General features: G+C 38.5%; 2 protein-coding genes across 2 annotated transcripts; both read right to left on the bottom strand.

Moving 5' to 3' along the window:
- Positions 1-22: 22 nt before the first annotated feature.
- LOC135161305 (pyridoxine/pyridoxamine 5'-phosphate oxidase) lies at positions 23-2762 on the bottom strand. The gene is made up of 8 exons (XM_064118760.1): positions 2648-2762; positions 2363-2578; positions 1850-1974; positions 1545-1644; positions 1396-1473; positions 697-899; positions 376-482; positions 23-188 (listed from the first exon to the last, which is right to left on the bottom strand). The coding sequence occupies exons 1-8, from the start codon at positions 2663-2665 to the stop codon at positions 79-81; spliced, it is 957 nt and encodes a 318-aa protein (XP_063974830.1). The 5' UTR covers positions 2666-2762; the 3' UTR covers positions 23-78.
- Positions 2763-3614: 852 nt separating this feature from the next.
- Positions 3615-16219, bottom strand: LOC135161300 (atrial natriuretic peptide-converting enzyme). Its single transcript, XM_064118752.1, has 12 exons — positions 15506-16219; positions 9970-10153; positions 7068-7281; positions 6388-6759; positions 6098-6330; positions 5811-6017; positions 5488-5701; positions 5278-5423; positions 4969-5140; positions 4588-4838; positions 4242-4360; positions 3615-3796 (listed from the first exon to the last, which is right to left on the bottom strand). The coding sequence occupies exons 1-12, from the start codon at positions 15551-15553 to the stop codon at positions 3623-3625; spliced, it is 2334 nt and encodes a 777-aa protein (XP_063974822.1). The 5' UTR covers positions 15554-16219; the 3' UTR covers positions 3615-3622.
- Positions 16220-17039: the final 820 nt, after the last annotated feature.

Here is a 17039-nt window from a genome sequence, read left to right as displayed (position 1 = left end):
GACGATTGCGCAGGTACGTTAATTTATCGGGTCGTACCGCGAGATTCAAACCGCTGCAGCTTTTGCGGGTAGCGGGTTTTACGATAACTTCTCTACCAATTTCCTTGAGGGAGTATATGTGATCGAGCTGTGCGAAAAACTAGCTATTATGCCCCGAGGGGGATAAAATATTTCTGACTCAAATATCACTGTAAAAAATATTAAATATTAAATAGATTTGTTTAAATATCACTTCAGTACGATATATGGATTTACTTAGTTATTAATAAAGCGAACAAATTCCATCACATAGAATAGACCGTATAAATTCATAGGCAGTAATAAAAAAATGACTATATGAATAAATAAATAATCATGCAGCGATTCTCTGATTACTCCATTTGCCGTTGGAATCTCTAACAAATACAAATCGATCCGCGATAAAGTTGCTATTGTCTGCAGCGTAGAATTCCATCCAATTAGGCACCAACTTGTATCCGACACTGGAATTATCCACAATGTAATTGAGTTACAAGGGATCCATTAGGACGAATAATTACGATCTAACAATCCGTAAAAGTCTAATGATTTGTTCAACAAATTGAGCCAGATAATGAGAACGTTGAAAAAAATCCAACAGATTTTTGTACGGTATTCTCGAGATTTTTAAGTAAATTTTGTCGTCGGAGATATGTTTATCATAACGCGAACACTTACAAATGATCAGGCATGGGGAGAGCAGAATTGTTCATTTTCCCCTCTCTGAGCAACTCGTCATGCCGTTTTTTCAATTGCTCCCAATCAACGGGAGCATCTTGATGGCAGAGATGTGCTCGAATTTTGCAATAAAGTGGATCCGCATTATAAAGTTCTTCAACTGTGTCTCTGGGGCAAACCTCCACCGTTCCTTCGATTCGTGCCTGGAGCAGCACATGACAAAAATTGGTTCAACCCTTGAAAATGTCTATTGTTTTTTACATAAAAAATATTTTCTACAATTTATGGAGTTGACGTCATGAAAAACAGGATAATAAATTCCTGACTGTTGTTTTTGTTTGTCTTGTAACAAAATTAACTGAGCGCAGATTCGAGCTACTAATACTTGACAATCGGAATTAGTTAATTGAGTTAATGAAGATTTTTATCAAGAGAGAAATTTCTTTATTTATTCACTACTGTGAGGTAACAAGGCAAGAGCTATTTAACGGGTGATCAAAAGAGTAGGGATATGACAGTGGTAGTGGGAGTAGTAACAAACTGGCGCGAAGTATAAATTGAAATTCTTTAGTTTTTTCAGTTATATTGTTACTGCAGAATAAATTCGTAAAAAATTAGACAAATTTTCTTATGAATGGTCTTGATTTTTTTTCATAGTAAATGGTAAAAACTAAATTAAATGGTTGTGAAATACTGTACCTGTCTCAGAACAAAATTCTTGTCACGGTCTTGGTTCATCCAGTAGATACATATAGCAGCGCGCATTTCGTTTTCATTCTGAAATCCAAGGATAACCGGAAATCACTCAATTACACATGTTGCATTCGATATGTTCTGAAATGCAATACCAATTCTTGGGCTTTGCGGCTTCTGCTATCGGTGACAAAAACGAATCCGCTTTTGTCATATTTTTTTAACATGACGTGTCTCGAGTGAGGTTTATTGTCACTGAAAAACACACCAATTTTTTCTACATTAGGTGTCATTATAAAAGTTCATATTCTGCCTGTCGCACTTGTCCAAAACATGGAAAACTTACATTTGCGCTATTATAATGCTTTCATTTGGAAGAAAGGAATATAGAAAATCTGTAAATCTAGGAAATTTCTGGCCAGTTCATGAAAACCTGAAATTGTTACTGAAATATACTCACGCCGAGCTAGTAGACAAACAAATAATTCGTTTCTCGGATTCGGTCTGCCACTGGATAAAGAGATCAAACGGATCATCAGAATTCAAGTCAATCTTCGAAAGTCCCGACTCGGCCGAGTTTGTTTCCTTGAAAATAAATGAAGATGTATAAAATCCATGTGATTGCCAGCTGAATGAAAGTCATTATCATGTTTACATACGCGAACGACTCGCACTCAATCGTTTAAAACCCACGAATTCAGCAGCGAAGTGGTAAAACGAGATAAGTGACTTTTGACTATTGACCAGTTTTGCTGAATAGCTCGAAATCTAGGAAAGATAGTAAAATTTTTGTGGAGCGAATCGAGTACTACAACATATGTCCCAACAAAAATTTTGCTATCTCTCTTAGATTCGGAAAAATTTATGGAAAACTCGAGTCAATTTAACTCAACTTATCTCGTTTTACTATTTCGCTGTTGATTGACATAGTAACCAGTAAAAAAATTCTAAAAATTAATTAGATGTGTCTTGCCTTCGCCATTCTGTCTTCTTCAGTGACTTCAGTGCGAGATTTATCTTCTAGTTTCAGAGATTCACGGGGGAGTTTTGTACAACAGCCGTTGATATGCTTAAGTCGATAGAACTGTACTTGCGCGAATGCTTCCGCTCTCGTCCGTAGTTCCCACTCGACTGTCTCGACTCTGGGTATTTCAAAGTGCAGTTCCCCTTGCAACGTTAGTATTCGAATCTAAAAAAAGACAATCCTCGCGGGGCCAATGAGACCATAAAATATGAAAATAATTATTGTAATTATTACGTGCTTCAATGCCTCCATTATTACATTTCACTGCGGCCACTGTTGATAAAACCAATTAATGGATAACGAGATTGTACTTTATTTATCTCCATAAAAATACAATAATTGTATAAAACTATTAAAATATCTTAACAACCGGCAGTGATTTTTAATCAGGTCCACTGCATCCTCACAATTATTTACAGCTGTAGATCTAGTTTATAAATATTCACGTTGAGTTTTTTGCTTTTATAAAAATATTTTTTCTCTCGTATGAATGAACTTCATTGCTATAGAAATCAAATTTGATTTGTCAATTTTAGATTTCGTTGTCGACTACAGTACAAATCAAATGTCCCCTCTCACCTGTGGATCTTTATTCTCAGGAATAAATTTATTTTTGAAACAGTTAAACATTCTGTTGGCGACTTTTGGTAACGATAGTAATTTGTTATCAGTGCATGTTTGAAAAAATTAGAAAATTTAACGCTGAAGGAAGTCCAGTATTTTTTCTGCAATATTTCTGGAGAAAATCTCATAAACTCCACCAAAAATCCAATAGCATTTCAAAAAAAGCGTCACGTATTGTAATAAATTTGTATCATGAATGTGATTATGATTGTAGGCAGTGATTGGCTTCCAGTGTATCGCTTTTGAACCGTAAAAATGATTAATCACCAAAATAAAGTCAATTCGTCCCCGAGTCCATAACGACTGGGCGGTCTTCAAGGATACTCAGATCAACATTTCAGTAACAAAAGGAACTAAAGTCACGTATTCCCGATGCCCATACGCCCCTCTGCTACCGAGATCCACCTTTAGTTATCACTGCTCTTCAGCAGTGGTTTCTCAACTGAATGACAACACTTGAGGTTTCCCCTCTAGATCCACAAAACCACATCCCGAAATTCGCAAAACGTCCGATGAAATCAACAAATCACCTCAAACATAACCTCAAACCGAACATTTATGACGGCAGAGACACTATAATTATTTTCAATCAATCGTAGATTTAATCCAGGCGATGTTCGAAGAAACATTGTCATAGAGTCGTGGTCTTTCATGGCCAGGCTTAGAACAGGCGATTCGCCAACTGCTCACTCCAGTAAGGGCCCAACGTCGTCCATCAGACTGTAGACAGAGCATGGGACTTCCGGCTAATTCCTCCTCCTTGACGTGACAAGAGAGGAAATAACAAGTGAAGAAACCGAATGAGAAGTTAGAACTAACTTTCGGTTAGTCACTCTATCTGTTAGACTGTTCGTTTTCCCCCGTTTTAAGATAATCGTCATAGATTAAATCGAACTAGGGGAGAGTGGGACAAAATTAAAGTCTTCAGTAGTCAATAACTTGGAAACCGCAGAGTGAAATCAAGTGGGTTTTGGTCATATCAAAGCTGATAAACAGAGCTTCAAAATCAGCAAAAAATGTTGAATTTCACTCATTTTTTAATAACTTAGAAACCACACAAAGAAATCAAATGATTTTTGCTCATTTCACTCTACTAATGCCAAGATATCGATCCTTAAAAACATTTCATTCTATCCCACTCGCCCCTAGATGACATATTTCATTAATGATAATTTAATTTGTCGAACTGGATGAATTTACTCACGTTGCAGTCTTCGGTGGAATACGCGGCTTCCGTGCAGATACCGTTGACCGATGAAATGCTGATATTATTACACTTCTCCATCGCTGTCTGTCTTAATTGGACTCGTTGTAACAGATCGCCTACATTTGGAATTAAAAAAGGACCTTAACATGTATTCAATTCTCCTAAAGTAAAATTTTAGTCGTAGTCTGTTTTGTGGAGCGAATTAAGTACTACAACAAATGTCCTGACAATATTTCGCCATCTCTCTTAGATATTGCTCAACAACTGGACTCAGAGATCAGTCAACTTAAATCGGTTTACCACTTAACTACTGATTTAACTTGTCTAACAAATTAATACTGACGATTTCTAGCCCATCCAAGGGTATTGCAGTAGGAGCTGTTCATTAGCACCGGTTCTTGAGTTGATGGTAGACAAACAGGTCGCACAAAGTCCGAGTAAGCAGTGATGGGTCGATCCAATTTCAGGAGGACCATGGTACTGCCTTCCACCGGTGACTTTACCATTCCAACGATCCTCCGCTCCTGCTGCCATGGTGATGTGCTGGAGAGCCTCACTGTGCCGAGTCTGGCGGACCACTCAGCCCTTGGTTGACTGAAAAGTGTTTCAATACTCCTTGTTAAGATGTGTATACATCGTAAATAAACATGTGAATATTCAATAAAATGTGGATAGTGAAAAAAACTATTGTTTTTATTAATGCTAATGAAATTCGTGAATTTACCCTTGGAAACATGAAGCAGTGGCCAGGAGCCAATTAGAAGAAACGAGAGTTGCGTCGCAGACGTGGATTTCTTCCTTGAACAGAGCCACGTGCCAGGGCCAATCACCCGGGTCAGATATTTTGTTCAGAGCTTTTGTCGGATTTTTCCTTCTCAGCGACTGAATTCCACATTCTGAAATTGAGGAAATTTTATTGAAAAATGATGCGTTTTTTTATGACAGGAGACATTACTCAAAAACGCGATAAGTCAACAGAGAAACAGCTTATTTTGTTTTGTCACTTCGCGACCGAATTATCGTCCATCCTTACCTAATGCTCCACAACGAGCATACATGACTTGTCTACTGGGACAAGCTCCTCTGACAAAAGTAATCTCCGACGCCGACGGGTCTTCCATATGCACATACTCCACGTTGTCTTCATCATCGGCCTTCACTTCCACGGAAAGTACTCCACTGGAAAAGCACACAGTCAGCATGATAAGGCAATAGTAAATTTGTACCTTCACTACTCTATTACCTGTACGTGAGGAGAGAGCAGAGCGAAGCACCTGCTGTTTGAAGGACAGTGCCCATTTCCGTGGGGGGCAGAGTGACATTTAGATTCTCTGTACAGAGTTTTCCTACTGTCCCTTTCTCGTTGAAGACCACGTAGCCCTCGAGAGTATATCTCGCTGGAAGGACAGTGCCCATCGTCTGGGATTTCACGGACTCCAGACTTTTGGCCAGTGATACTGATAACAAACGAATAAATTATTTACATCATGTTTCATACTATTTTACCTCGTCTTTCCTGTCAATACCATTCAATTCCGTTCAATCCACTGCACGTTCAATACTCACAACAGTCCTTCTCGTCGTATCCATTAGGACAATCTGGTCTTCCATCACATCTTTTATTCACTGGAATGCAAGATCTGCCGATCCCACAGTGAATGTGACCTTCCGGGCAATAAGCGCAATTCTTCTCGTCCGAGGAATCCGCGCAGTCCAGAACCCCGTCGCATATTCTGGGGGACAGGGCTTTGTTCTGTAAATCCTTTACGCATCCTGTGGTTAACGATAAAATTATGGGAAGAGGATTAATATTCAAATTGTCATTACATCGACCACATGATGAAAATCCTCACCTGGTTTTGGTCTGCAACTGCCCTCGTCGATGTATTCGGGAAAGCCTCCGCAATCCAAAGCTTTCCTGAGACGTTCTGGTAACCGATTTCCACATCCCGACGAAAACTCTCGGCAGAAGCTTTGACAAGGCATTTGGAGTGAAGCCTCCCATTGTCCATTAATACATTTTGGCTGGAGAACCTGACAGATGAAGTCGTAAGCTAGTCGGTAGCATTCGGCGTCCACTAGTTCCCTGGAGAACATTCAATGTTTAACATTTAATATTAAATAAATATTCAATACTTGTTACCTGAAAGCAATAAGATCCTCCTCAACTTCCTTCGCCCCCCGATGACCAAAAATATTGGGATAAGTAGTAGAATTGTACGGCAGATGTTGGCAGTACGAGATGATGTGCTTCGTACAACTTCTTGGAGGCGATGGAGTCGTGGTGGAAGGATCTGTCGACATCGTCGTCTGCATTGCCACCTGTGCATTGAGAGCTGCGATGCTCTCCTGCACCTCCAGACTCTTGGGGTCAATGGTCAAATTAGCGAGGTATTTAGCGGTTTCCGGATTTATCTCATGTGACAATATCGCCATCACGTCGTCGGCGGTTATCGTCTGATAACGAGGGTCGAACCGGACGTCAAAGTGGATCACTAGGTCGCTACCTTCCACTCTGCAATTCAATATCAAATCGTTTATGGGTATTTTATGTTGCATATGTATATGTAATGGCGTTCCATAAGGAGATACAGTCAGATTAATCACAAGGGGGTAAAGAAATTGTTGGTCAGACAAGTGTCTCTAAATTAGCTCTTGCAGAAAATACAAATTTTTTTTTACAAAAATTATTACTCGTATTAAAAGTATTTTGGCCTGCCTTAGGTCAATGAATAAATGATATTAATTATAACAATGAGTGATACTTTTTGTTTTTTAATTAGAGACAAATTTTATTGTTTATCAAAGGAGGTGATTACTCACCCGTCGAGTGCCAGTATTTCGCAGACGATGAAGGATAATCGGAGACTGCTGCGTCTGAATGCAAGAGTCAAACGATCTCGATACTCCCTCACACGTATCCTGAAGGCTTCTGTCGAGGGATCAGCGAGATCAGCCGCGAATGAATCACCAGAGGTGACGCGAAACGTTGCGAGAAATACCTGATCGCTCGGGGGATCAGACACCAGAAATGTATCTGTAACAGAAGGGGAGAAGGGGGGAGAATGAAGACAATATTGTTAATAGATTAGGAAGACTTGTCGGTCATTGACTTCAGGGTCTTTCCTGTGATCGAAGTTGAATTTCACTCTAGATTCGACATCTTCCAACGCAATCGGACGACTAAGTCGTCTTGGCGGGAAAGCGACGGATGTTTTATTCGATCAAAAAAGCTTACGAATGCATTCTAGGTATATAGTTTCCTCCGATGATTCAAGGGAAATTCCCGACGAATTCGCTCCAAAGTAATGTTACCTTGAAGTGAAAAAGCAAAACAGTGAACTAAACAGAGATAAATGTAACACGAAATTCAGGTCTCTGAGTCAACATTAATACGATAATCGAGTTTATAATATATTCTCACATTCTTGGCCTTCAAAACCAGATTCGTTATCATTACACTATTGATTTTTGACACATACGTTATCGAAACAAGAATTTCAACGTTAGCGGTTAGGGGAATTGGATTCAGTAGCGGAACGTATCAATGGTTTCATGAATTTTAATTTATCTCGGTGATGACTGAGTCTACGAGAAAATATAATTGACCACTTGTCCGGGTGATTAATTAAACTCCAGAAATGAATCTCTTCAGGAATTCTCAACCATTTTTTATTCCAAATTTCAAGGTCTTAATTAACCTTAATCCACAAACGCTGTGAATTTCTGTTAATGCTAACGATGAAAATTTATTGGAATGGTTGATAAAAGTGCTGAAGATGGTCGTGAGGAGGTCATCCCCCACGTGAAATCGAATATCTCCTGCAGAAAATAATCGCAAGGCCGTGTCTCCCCACTCCAAAGGTCGTGTATTCCTCGAACCTAATGGATCGAGAGAGATTCGTGGGTTGTTTCTCGGTAACGCGGTCAGACCGTTAGATACATAATAGAGTTAGCTACTTCTCATATGTGAGAACACCTCCAGCAATGAATCACGTCAGAATAACAATGATAACTTCCATAGAAAAATTTATAAAAAATATTTCCGCGCTTGGCCTAAATTTATGTAAAATATAATTTGGGCCAGTCCGGAGGTCCTTCAAATTTCCAGGGTATCCTCGCTCCTCTATTAAAAAATCTGTTTCCTCTAGATTATACATCAACTTGGACTTAACATTAGAACATAAAAAATTGAATTAACTCAAAATTTAATTAGTCATTCTTCAATTATTAATTTATGTCATAATATATGAAATATATTATGACACGTATATTATGACATGTATAATATATGAAATATAAAAAAATATATAACCGATATATTTTCTATATATATTGTTTCCGCATCGGAACTGTTCCTTTTCGAAATTGCAATTACGAAAAATTTTATAATGCAGTAAAGTGTTTATAAATTTAAATAACGATAGAAAGAATGTTTTCGATTGCTATCAATGGAGTGGGAAAAAATCTCAGTGGTGGAGTCAATGATTAATCCGCCCCGAAAACCAGTAACTTATCGCTGAGGAAGTTTACGCGTCTCGCTCACGTACTCCGTAAACTCGGTCAGACCGTTAGTTTACACGCGTTGGAAAAGACCTCAATGGGCTTTGTGCCGCATCAATATGCATTGCCTCTCTACCAATTTCATTGGTCTTGTTTTATTCAGTTATTCCTCTCACTAGCATGCAGAGTGGAAATTTTTATTCGTTCACGTGCATAACAGAGGCGCATTTCCAGTAAAATTTATAAATGAAAATGTCAAGGGTTTCAATTTTCATTTACTAGCTGCATTACGAGTCGTTAATGGACATGATGTGAGGCAATCCAACGATTTCTAAGTGATTATACTTTTGCGAAATAAAAATGTGGCAGTTGGGTGTATGGAGACACAACAATAACTTGCGGTTGTAGATTAAAAGCTATTTATATCAATTCGAAAGATTGGCTTCCCTCAGAAATTTCGTGAGGGACAATGACACAAATATGTTTGCGCTCGAATAGTAAAACCGCTGAATTTAAGATTCACATCGCATTGCGACTCAGGCAAAAAAAACAAGACACACGGAACGAAAATTCTAATGAAAATTATCCTATCCATCTATAAAAGTGTACATGACTCATCCTTTCCTCATACCTGTCTCGAACTTTAATGAAAAATTATTTATGACGATTAATTTTGATTCTAGGTTAGAGAAATTTAATTCTAACGAGGGATAAATTTCACTCTTTTGGTCCAATAATTTTTATGGTGATAACAAAAATTCTAGAACGTCTGGTTAATCTGATCCTAGCGGTGATTTTATGTCTCAATTTGATGTAAATAGTTAAGCAGCTTTTAATCCTACACACGACATAGTCAGCATAGCATTGACATCTCTCGAAAATGAACATGCGCTCTAGTGATAAGGTTTCTCGATCAAGAATTGATTGAATTGAATCGATGTCGGTCGGTCAATTTTAGGTTCGATGGATTCTTTCTCGTGTCTATCGAATAATTTAGGATTTTGAGTCGTCCAAACCCGGTGTATAAAAAAACCCGGTCATTAATTGCGTTAATTAATCGAAATGTCTGATTAAACTAAAAGTTCTACCTCTCACTCGATAGTTTACAGCCTCACTTCTGAACAAATTGATTCAATTCGATTCAAGAAAGTGATTTTTTTGAAAAAACCTTAGCTCCTTGTACTTGGAATGGACTACTTCACGCAACTGTAAATGTACTCACATCCGAGATATATAGACACCCCCGAGAACAACAGGAACAACAAAAAAGCAGCGAGAACACAGCATCCGCAGCGATACTGTCCCCCCAGTTTTCTCGTAAATCGAATATCGCTGTCCGATGATATGATCGAGGATGGCGTGCCAGCTCGGCTGAATCTCCTGGTGCTCACGGTGCTGACGGAAATCTGAAATAGAGACAACACCACCAATTAGTCCACCAACATCCAGATCAATAAAAAACAGGGAGTACCATTAATTGAAAGAAATATAATTATCGCACTAGAATCGCGTGAATTTTCCCTCTCATTTCACTGAGTCATCTGCTAGGGTTTCTCGCTGCACCCATATTAAGCATCACCTGGTGTTTTCTCAGATTGCGAAAGGAAGATTGGCGAATCGCTATTAAATGGGAAAGGCAGTGGGCGTCACCCTCTGCCTTAATAGAATCTTCAACTTTGAGCGTTACATGATCTTTCTATTGTTTCCACTTTGTTTTCTTCGATTTCGTTTTCATTCTTGAGGTAATGACACGATTTGTGAATATTCTGTGGGAATAAGACAGAATCATCCCGGAAGTTATCATTATAATTGACAATTCTTTGCTCGAGATCGATTTTAGGGAAGAGTTCCTTCTTCTTATTTTATTGTCCGGTCTGGATTATTTTATCGGTAAACTTTTCTTGTGAAATTGATTCTAGTTCTTGTCCTACAGTGAGAGAAAAATGTTGTAAAAAGGACGGATTAATTATTGATGCGGAATAAGTCTCTGATGACCCAAAATAAGGGCTCCAAACAGAAATCTCATGATTTTATCACATGATAATTCAAATCTATCGTATATTCCTTTGGATCCCTGAATATTTCATCACATTTAAATAGTTGTACAGTCGATTTGAAAACTCATTGTGGGCGGCATCAATGGAATCGTATGCAATAAGATCTTTCCAAAGGAATAATTACAAATTTTCAAACGAATCTCATTATATTTACATTCTATAGGGAATCCACTGGTAAAATGGAATCCAACAAAATATATTCCGCAGAACCTACGATATTTTTCTATCAGTGGATACAATCCGTAAATCCAGTCCTTCCGAAGCGAAAATTAGAGAATGCTAAAAAATGATGAATAATTTTTCGTGTAATTTTTAAACTGAAAAATACTCATCACTCGTGTGTAAGCATCCGTGTAAGCGACCCTGTACAGGTATTTCCGTGTGCGCACAGCCGTGTAATACCACCAGCATCATTGTAAAATAGGGAATGAGCATATTGTGAGTAAGTGAGAGCGTACAAATACAAAGGATCCACGCCCTCGTTGAAATGTTACGCGTGGCTCACGCTCCAAGGAGCGCGCAAGGATTACACCTTGCCTCACTTTCGGGGCATGACAGTGGCATTAATATTGTTTATAAATGCCAAAGAAGCGTCAAAGGGCGCACCTTGAAAAGCCCGATCTGAAACAAAGAATCGAGTCATCCAGGGAGAATCGAAATTACGAATTAACGCGATTCTTTGTTGTTGGGGCCACAATGTAGATGAATTACTGGCTCCATTTGGATCCGAGGGAATTACGTAAATCGTTGAACGGTATTGGCAACAAAAGCCGCTTGAGGGGGCAATATTACGAAAGTTGTGGCTGACTGCGTTCAATACAAATCTCCTCGTTTACACGGGTCAGTTCAATAACCTTTCATACACCGTGATTTTTAGCCTCTGTATACCTTGGCAGAAAAAAAAAGGTGAAAAGAAAATTGTTGAAAGGGGCATTTCGAGAGATTGATGCTCGTATTGGCCACCGTAGAATGGATTTTACAACAGACAATTCGTTTTGTTCCAGTATTTTTTTTATTTAATTTGCCTCTTTAACCAACATTAATTCAGTTCAATTATGTTTTTTAAACTATTTTTTTGGCGCAAACAATACCCGTGCATGTAGATAATGGGTGTATTATGCAATTATGTACGTAATAATTCGTCGCCCACGGGAAAAGGCTCTCGAAAAGCTGGCAAAATAGCTGTCAAGAATGTCAGCGTATATCGACGAAACAGTGACTGGTCAATCCGGGAATTCTATTGAGGAAAGGGTATTTTTCTCCAATAGAGACAGAGAAGACAGAGTGAACCCTATTTGGAAAACTGTCCCCCAGATTTTTAAATTGATCAGCTGATTAATAAAAAATATGTGAGTGTCTGTCTCCCCCTTCTTATCTTAGATATTTTGTCAATATTCAAAAGAATTTAACCTGAAAATTTGACATTATATCGATATTGTAAATAAATTTTACTAAAAAATGCGATCACTTGAGATAACGATACGAGAAAATTCTGAACGGTATTCCGTCGTGACTTGAAAATTTGAATGAATAATTTAAAAAGTTTATTGCGTACTCTGGACCCTCGTTTTCCAGTTACTCTTAATGATCCCCCGTCATTATCTTTCTCATTTCGCGTGCCTTCAAAATAATCTCAGTTCACTCGTGCAGAGCCTTATGATCCCACCAACTTGCAGAACCCCTTGGAATAAAATCAATGATGTTTCCGGTCAATTTACCAATGGGAATTTACCATTTTCCGTTGTAAACCCTCAACGATTAGAAAGTTTACGTCAATGTCAGTAAGTGCAACTGCCTGTAATTACCCCATCCACGAGAATTTTATATCGTTAAAAACAGCTGTATCAGAACAATGGCGCTGATCTTGTTATGATCGATCGCAATCTAGACTCGTTCAGATTGATGATTACTAATTGCTACTTCCGGTGAAAACTGTTCTCGATGATCCAACCATGACGGTTAGCCTTGAAGAACAAAATGAACAAAGTTAGAGAGTATTTTTCTAATCAAAATGTCGGTCAATGTGATGGCGCCATTTGATGTCACATAAAATTCGTTACCATTTGAATAATATTAATAACAAAATCCCACAAAATTGACAGTGACGAATCTATCGTTGACCGACATGTCAACATTAACAGATTTCGAGCTAAATTCCACCATAATATTCTCTCTCCCTTTTCCTAGATGCATTTCAACGTTAAAATTATCAACTTTCAAGCGCAAAGTGTACATTATGTGACGTTGACATTAAATGCAACCCTCGATTGGCCAATATCCTCCTCCCAACCTGCAAAACTTGACAGTCTCATTCGTTCGTAACGCAGCTATCGAGAGATAGTGGACCGTTTGGGCGCCGTCGATTTTTTACTACTGAAAATAAAAAAAAAATGAGTCAACAGATAAACACGGATATAGGTTAACAGCCAATCTGAATGACGTGGAATACCCCTGGATTTGTGAGCAAGAATATAACGGTATCGCATTTAACGTTGGCAGATGTCGAGGAACCCAACCCAGAAGAGAGCGTCGAGCGCGCCATTCCGGTCAGCCTAGTTCTTCGTAAAATGTCTTTTTTTTTCTTCGTTGCCTTTTTTTTCTACCTGTTGTGTGCGTTAATACTCCTGTGTACGATGCGTACCGAAAGGAGTAGGTGGGGGACACCGTAAGACATGGGGTCAGGAACAAGGTCGACCACCGCTGCCTGATCCCAAGAAGAGAACGGATTTTTCGTTTATGTCTTTTGTCCCGTGTCGAGGCGCTTTTTCCTCTATTCGGTTACTAAAGACTTCATTACTCGGAGAAAAGGAACTAGGTTTTTCAGAATAAGCCAATAGATTTTGAAACGCACGAAGATTTGAAGAGCTTTTTTTGTCGAATGAGCAATTGTTTGGAGAAAAAAATTTGACAGCACAATTTTAGAAATTGAGCATTAAAAAGTTATTTATTTCTAGTGAGAGATGTGTAGTTGAGAATTTTAATTATATGACGTACCACCGAGTTGGACGATTGATAGATATATTAAAGGAAATTTTAAATAACCGAAATTCTGCGATTGATTGGAATTATGGCTCGTGAAAAGTCGCGAAAAATGCGATTACAAAACGATTCTATTTTTGATTTTTCCCTTTTTTCAGGAATTTTGGGGGACTAAGAGCATAATTTGGATATTTTAATTTAAATATCCTATACTAGAAAAAGTGGAGCCCGGAATAGAGAACAGTATTCCCATATCAGTCGAAAACACTCGCAATTACTTGAATTCCTTACCCCCAACGTAGTATTTGCGGTGTAAACCCATCCAATTTGTCCCATAAACGCCATTGAATTGCGTAAATACCGGCTTCCCATCGTTCCGAAGCCCAAAGAAAGCGTCCTGGCATTTTCGGTTACGTACACCGGGTATTAGAACCACTATTTTCCCACTTAACCGGTCCCTTTGCGGAAGCATTCGTCCGCGGTTTCACGAGTTAAATCCTCTTATTCGTTATCATCTCAGAACCGCAGAATTAATAACTTCCTTCATTGAAAGGTGAAGACAACGAAGGAAATTATTTCACTCCCGCTTCAATCATTTTCCTGAAGAGCTTTGTTTCATTTCGCTTGTCTGACGCCTCACGGGGTGTTTCTACTGAGAGATATTTTTTCTGAAAAAAATTCTCGTGGTCAGGAAATAGATGTGTTCGTTGCATCGGAAATTTTTCCATCGCATCGCATCGGAAATCAAATAAATCTGTCATTTTTTCCATCAGAAAAAATACGAGACATTTCTCTTGTATCGATTGCAGAAAGACTTGTGTTATTACAAAAGATCTTGTTGTTTGAGAAATTGCCTGTGTTTGACGCAAGACATTCTGAAATGTCGAACTTTAATTATAACAAAAAAATGATCCCACAGTAAAAAACAATCTGCAATTACTCTTAATTCGATTGAAATTTCCATTTCCCATATCCTTTCATCAGAAAAAACCGCGAGATCTCCCTCGTTGGATTGAGGTATGTGAAATTTCTCGAAACGTCTGAAATTGGCTCACCGCATATGTGAAATAAATCCTGAAACATTAGTCTAATGCAGACTCCTGGGACTTTCACCGGAGTCTCCGAGGCTATTGAAGGGTGACTAGTCTTAATCTTCCACAGCGACTTTCAGGATGATTTCAAGCCTGACATTTCGATTTCCCACAGCGTAAAATTGAAAATCAGTCCGTGAAGCCCAATAAACACTCCACACTGAGAGAAAAATATAATTTAGCCAATCATATTTGTTTTGGAAGAACAAATGCCCGAAATTTAATTAGTAAAATTATATTTTTCCCTCAGTGCATCACAAGATTTATAAACCTTCAGAATATTATTTACTAGACTTGATAAAACTCGAAATTTCTTCATAAAACTTGATTTACATGAAAAGATAGCTCTTTTCATTAAAAAAAAAATTAAATTGATTGGCATGTGTCCCTCATTTACTATAAAATTTTTTAATTATTCGAAAAGTACTGGGTGTGAACTAACATCATTCGGTGTCCAGATAAATCCCCTGTTTCCGGTCGCAATCGCAGTGTTAAAATTACACGGTACCGTAGGACATTGTACATAAAATCTATTGTCAATTCAACACCGACTGGTGCCTGATTGGGGAAATTAAAATTACCCCAAACATGCAGATCAAACATACAGATCAATTAGAAAGTTTCGATATACCTTCGAGTCCCACGAGGTTTTCCGCTTGTGCTCCATCGAGACCGTCATGATCAGCTTACGTATCGATTAAAAATCACTTGATTCACTTCTGAATGCACAATCAAATCACTCCCATCACGCTCACAAATGAACTCAGAGTCTAATCGAGTTCAAAAACCTTTCGGACTAAACACTATAATTACACAATAACGCGCCAGATAAATTTCATTAATTCATAAATCACCGAAGTTCCAGATCAATGACAAAAGGCTCAATATATCTCGGAAAAAAATGGAGACTTATTTTCTTCTGACACTGTCAAGAGGCACTGGAACCCCAGATCCCCACCTTCATACCGAAAAATCGCCGAAATAATTTTCGTCTCTTTTTTCTCATTCACTTGAATCGTAATTCACTATTGGGTTTGTTGTAACAGGTGTCCAGGAACATCTGTCCCTCTGTCGTTGACCCCGACGCCCGAGCTGTCCGGGATGATCAAAAAATCCCGATGAATCGAATTTAATTCGACGAATGACGAGGAAGGCAGTGGTGAACGAACCGCACAGCACCTCGGCCAGATGAATACTCTGATTGCCGCGGCGTTCACCAGCTCGAAACACCGGCGAGAGAGACGGGCAATTTCTCCGGAGCACGCGAATGGCACGTCGGAGAGAACTCCAGGTAAAACGTTTTGTGGGGGATTGTGTCGTGGGTCGAGGAGACAGGAATTGTTCATGTGTGTGCCCGTGCACTTTCACGTATTACGGGCTTTTTGACGAATACACGGTTCAGTCATTGTGGGTCATCTTGATTTATCAGTGAGTAAATGACAAGGTCAGCAACAATTTTCTTGATTATGAGAAAAAAATACGAGGAGTTTAAGTAAATGAGGAGTGAAATATACTCGGAGAAATTGCGCAATTATTTAAAATAAAACACTTCGTTTTACTATTGCGTCGGTTTGATTGTTTTTGCGCAATTACTCAACGTATATATTATTGCTATAATAATGGGTCAATTATTAACGTAAATAATTGTTTTGTGTTTTGTTCCGGTTGAATTACATATCTGAAACTACAGATATTTTTTATATTTAACGAACTGCTTAATTAGAATTTGTTCCTGTCGAACATATAGGCTAATTTGTTAAACAAAAACGACCAATGGACTTTCTCACGTTTAACTGCCGCCTAATGAACGTCTGAATGATTAAGGGATGTCCACGAGGCCGAGGATTAATCAAATGAACGTCTCGTCTCAACGAATCTCAGACTTGGTCTGCTGAACGTGTGGGGACGTCGACTTTATCGAATAAGACAATAAATTATATCGCATAAATAACGTTATTGAACGTCCACTCCCTCAAATAAAATTGTTCAACGAATCTCCTGGGGTAAAAATCATAGCAATTTATCGTGATATTATAATTATTATTGTGTGACTATCTTGTAATGTTGATGTTGCACCAGATGCATGAATCATGATAACAATTCTTTGGGACACGTTAGATAGAAGCAGAAGTGTCGATTTCAACGAGTGTATAGGGTGTCGTTTG

Source organism: Diachasmimorpha longicaudata, chromosome 4 (genome assembly GCF_034640455.1).
Source record: "Diachasmimorpha longicaudata isolate KC_UGA_2023 chromosome 4, iyDiaLong2, whole genome shotgun sequence".
Lineage (NCBI taxonomy): Eukaryota > Metazoa > Arthropoda > Insecta > Hymenoptera > Braconidae > Diachasmimorpha > Diachasmimorpha longicaudata.
The sequence above is the reverse complement of the archived record's forward strand: the minus strand, read 5'-3'. Positions and strand labels throughout refer to the sequence as shown.

What these genes read in the sequence shown, in the direction of transcription:
- LOC135161300 (XM_064118752.1), bottom strand. Translation starts at nt 15,553, where the DNA reads ATGACGGTCTCGATGGAGCACAAGCGGAAAACCTCGTGGGACTCGAAG. An exon ending in CCTTGGATGGGCTAGAAATC is followed by an intron (nt 4,361 to 4,587) that starts GTCAGTATTAAT and finishes TTCCAAATGTAG; the next exon opens with GCGATCTGTTACAACGAGTC. An exon ending in ATTCCACCGAAGACTGCAAC is followed by an intron (nt 3,797 to 4,241) that starts GTGAGTAAATTC and finishes TGTCACGTCAAG; the next exon opens with GAGGAGGAATTAGCCGGAAG.
- LOC135161305 (XM_064118760.1), bottom strand. An exon ending in AAGAAGACAGAATGGCGAAG is followed by an intron (nt 1,975 to 2,362) that starts GCAAGACACATC and finishes TTTATTTTCAAG; the next exon opens with GAAACAAACTCGGCCGAGTC. An exon ending in TGTTTGTCTACTAGCTCGGC is followed by an intron (nt 1,645 to 1,849) that starts GTGAGTATATTT and finishes TGTGTTTTTCAG; the next exon opens with TGACAATAAACCTCACTCGA.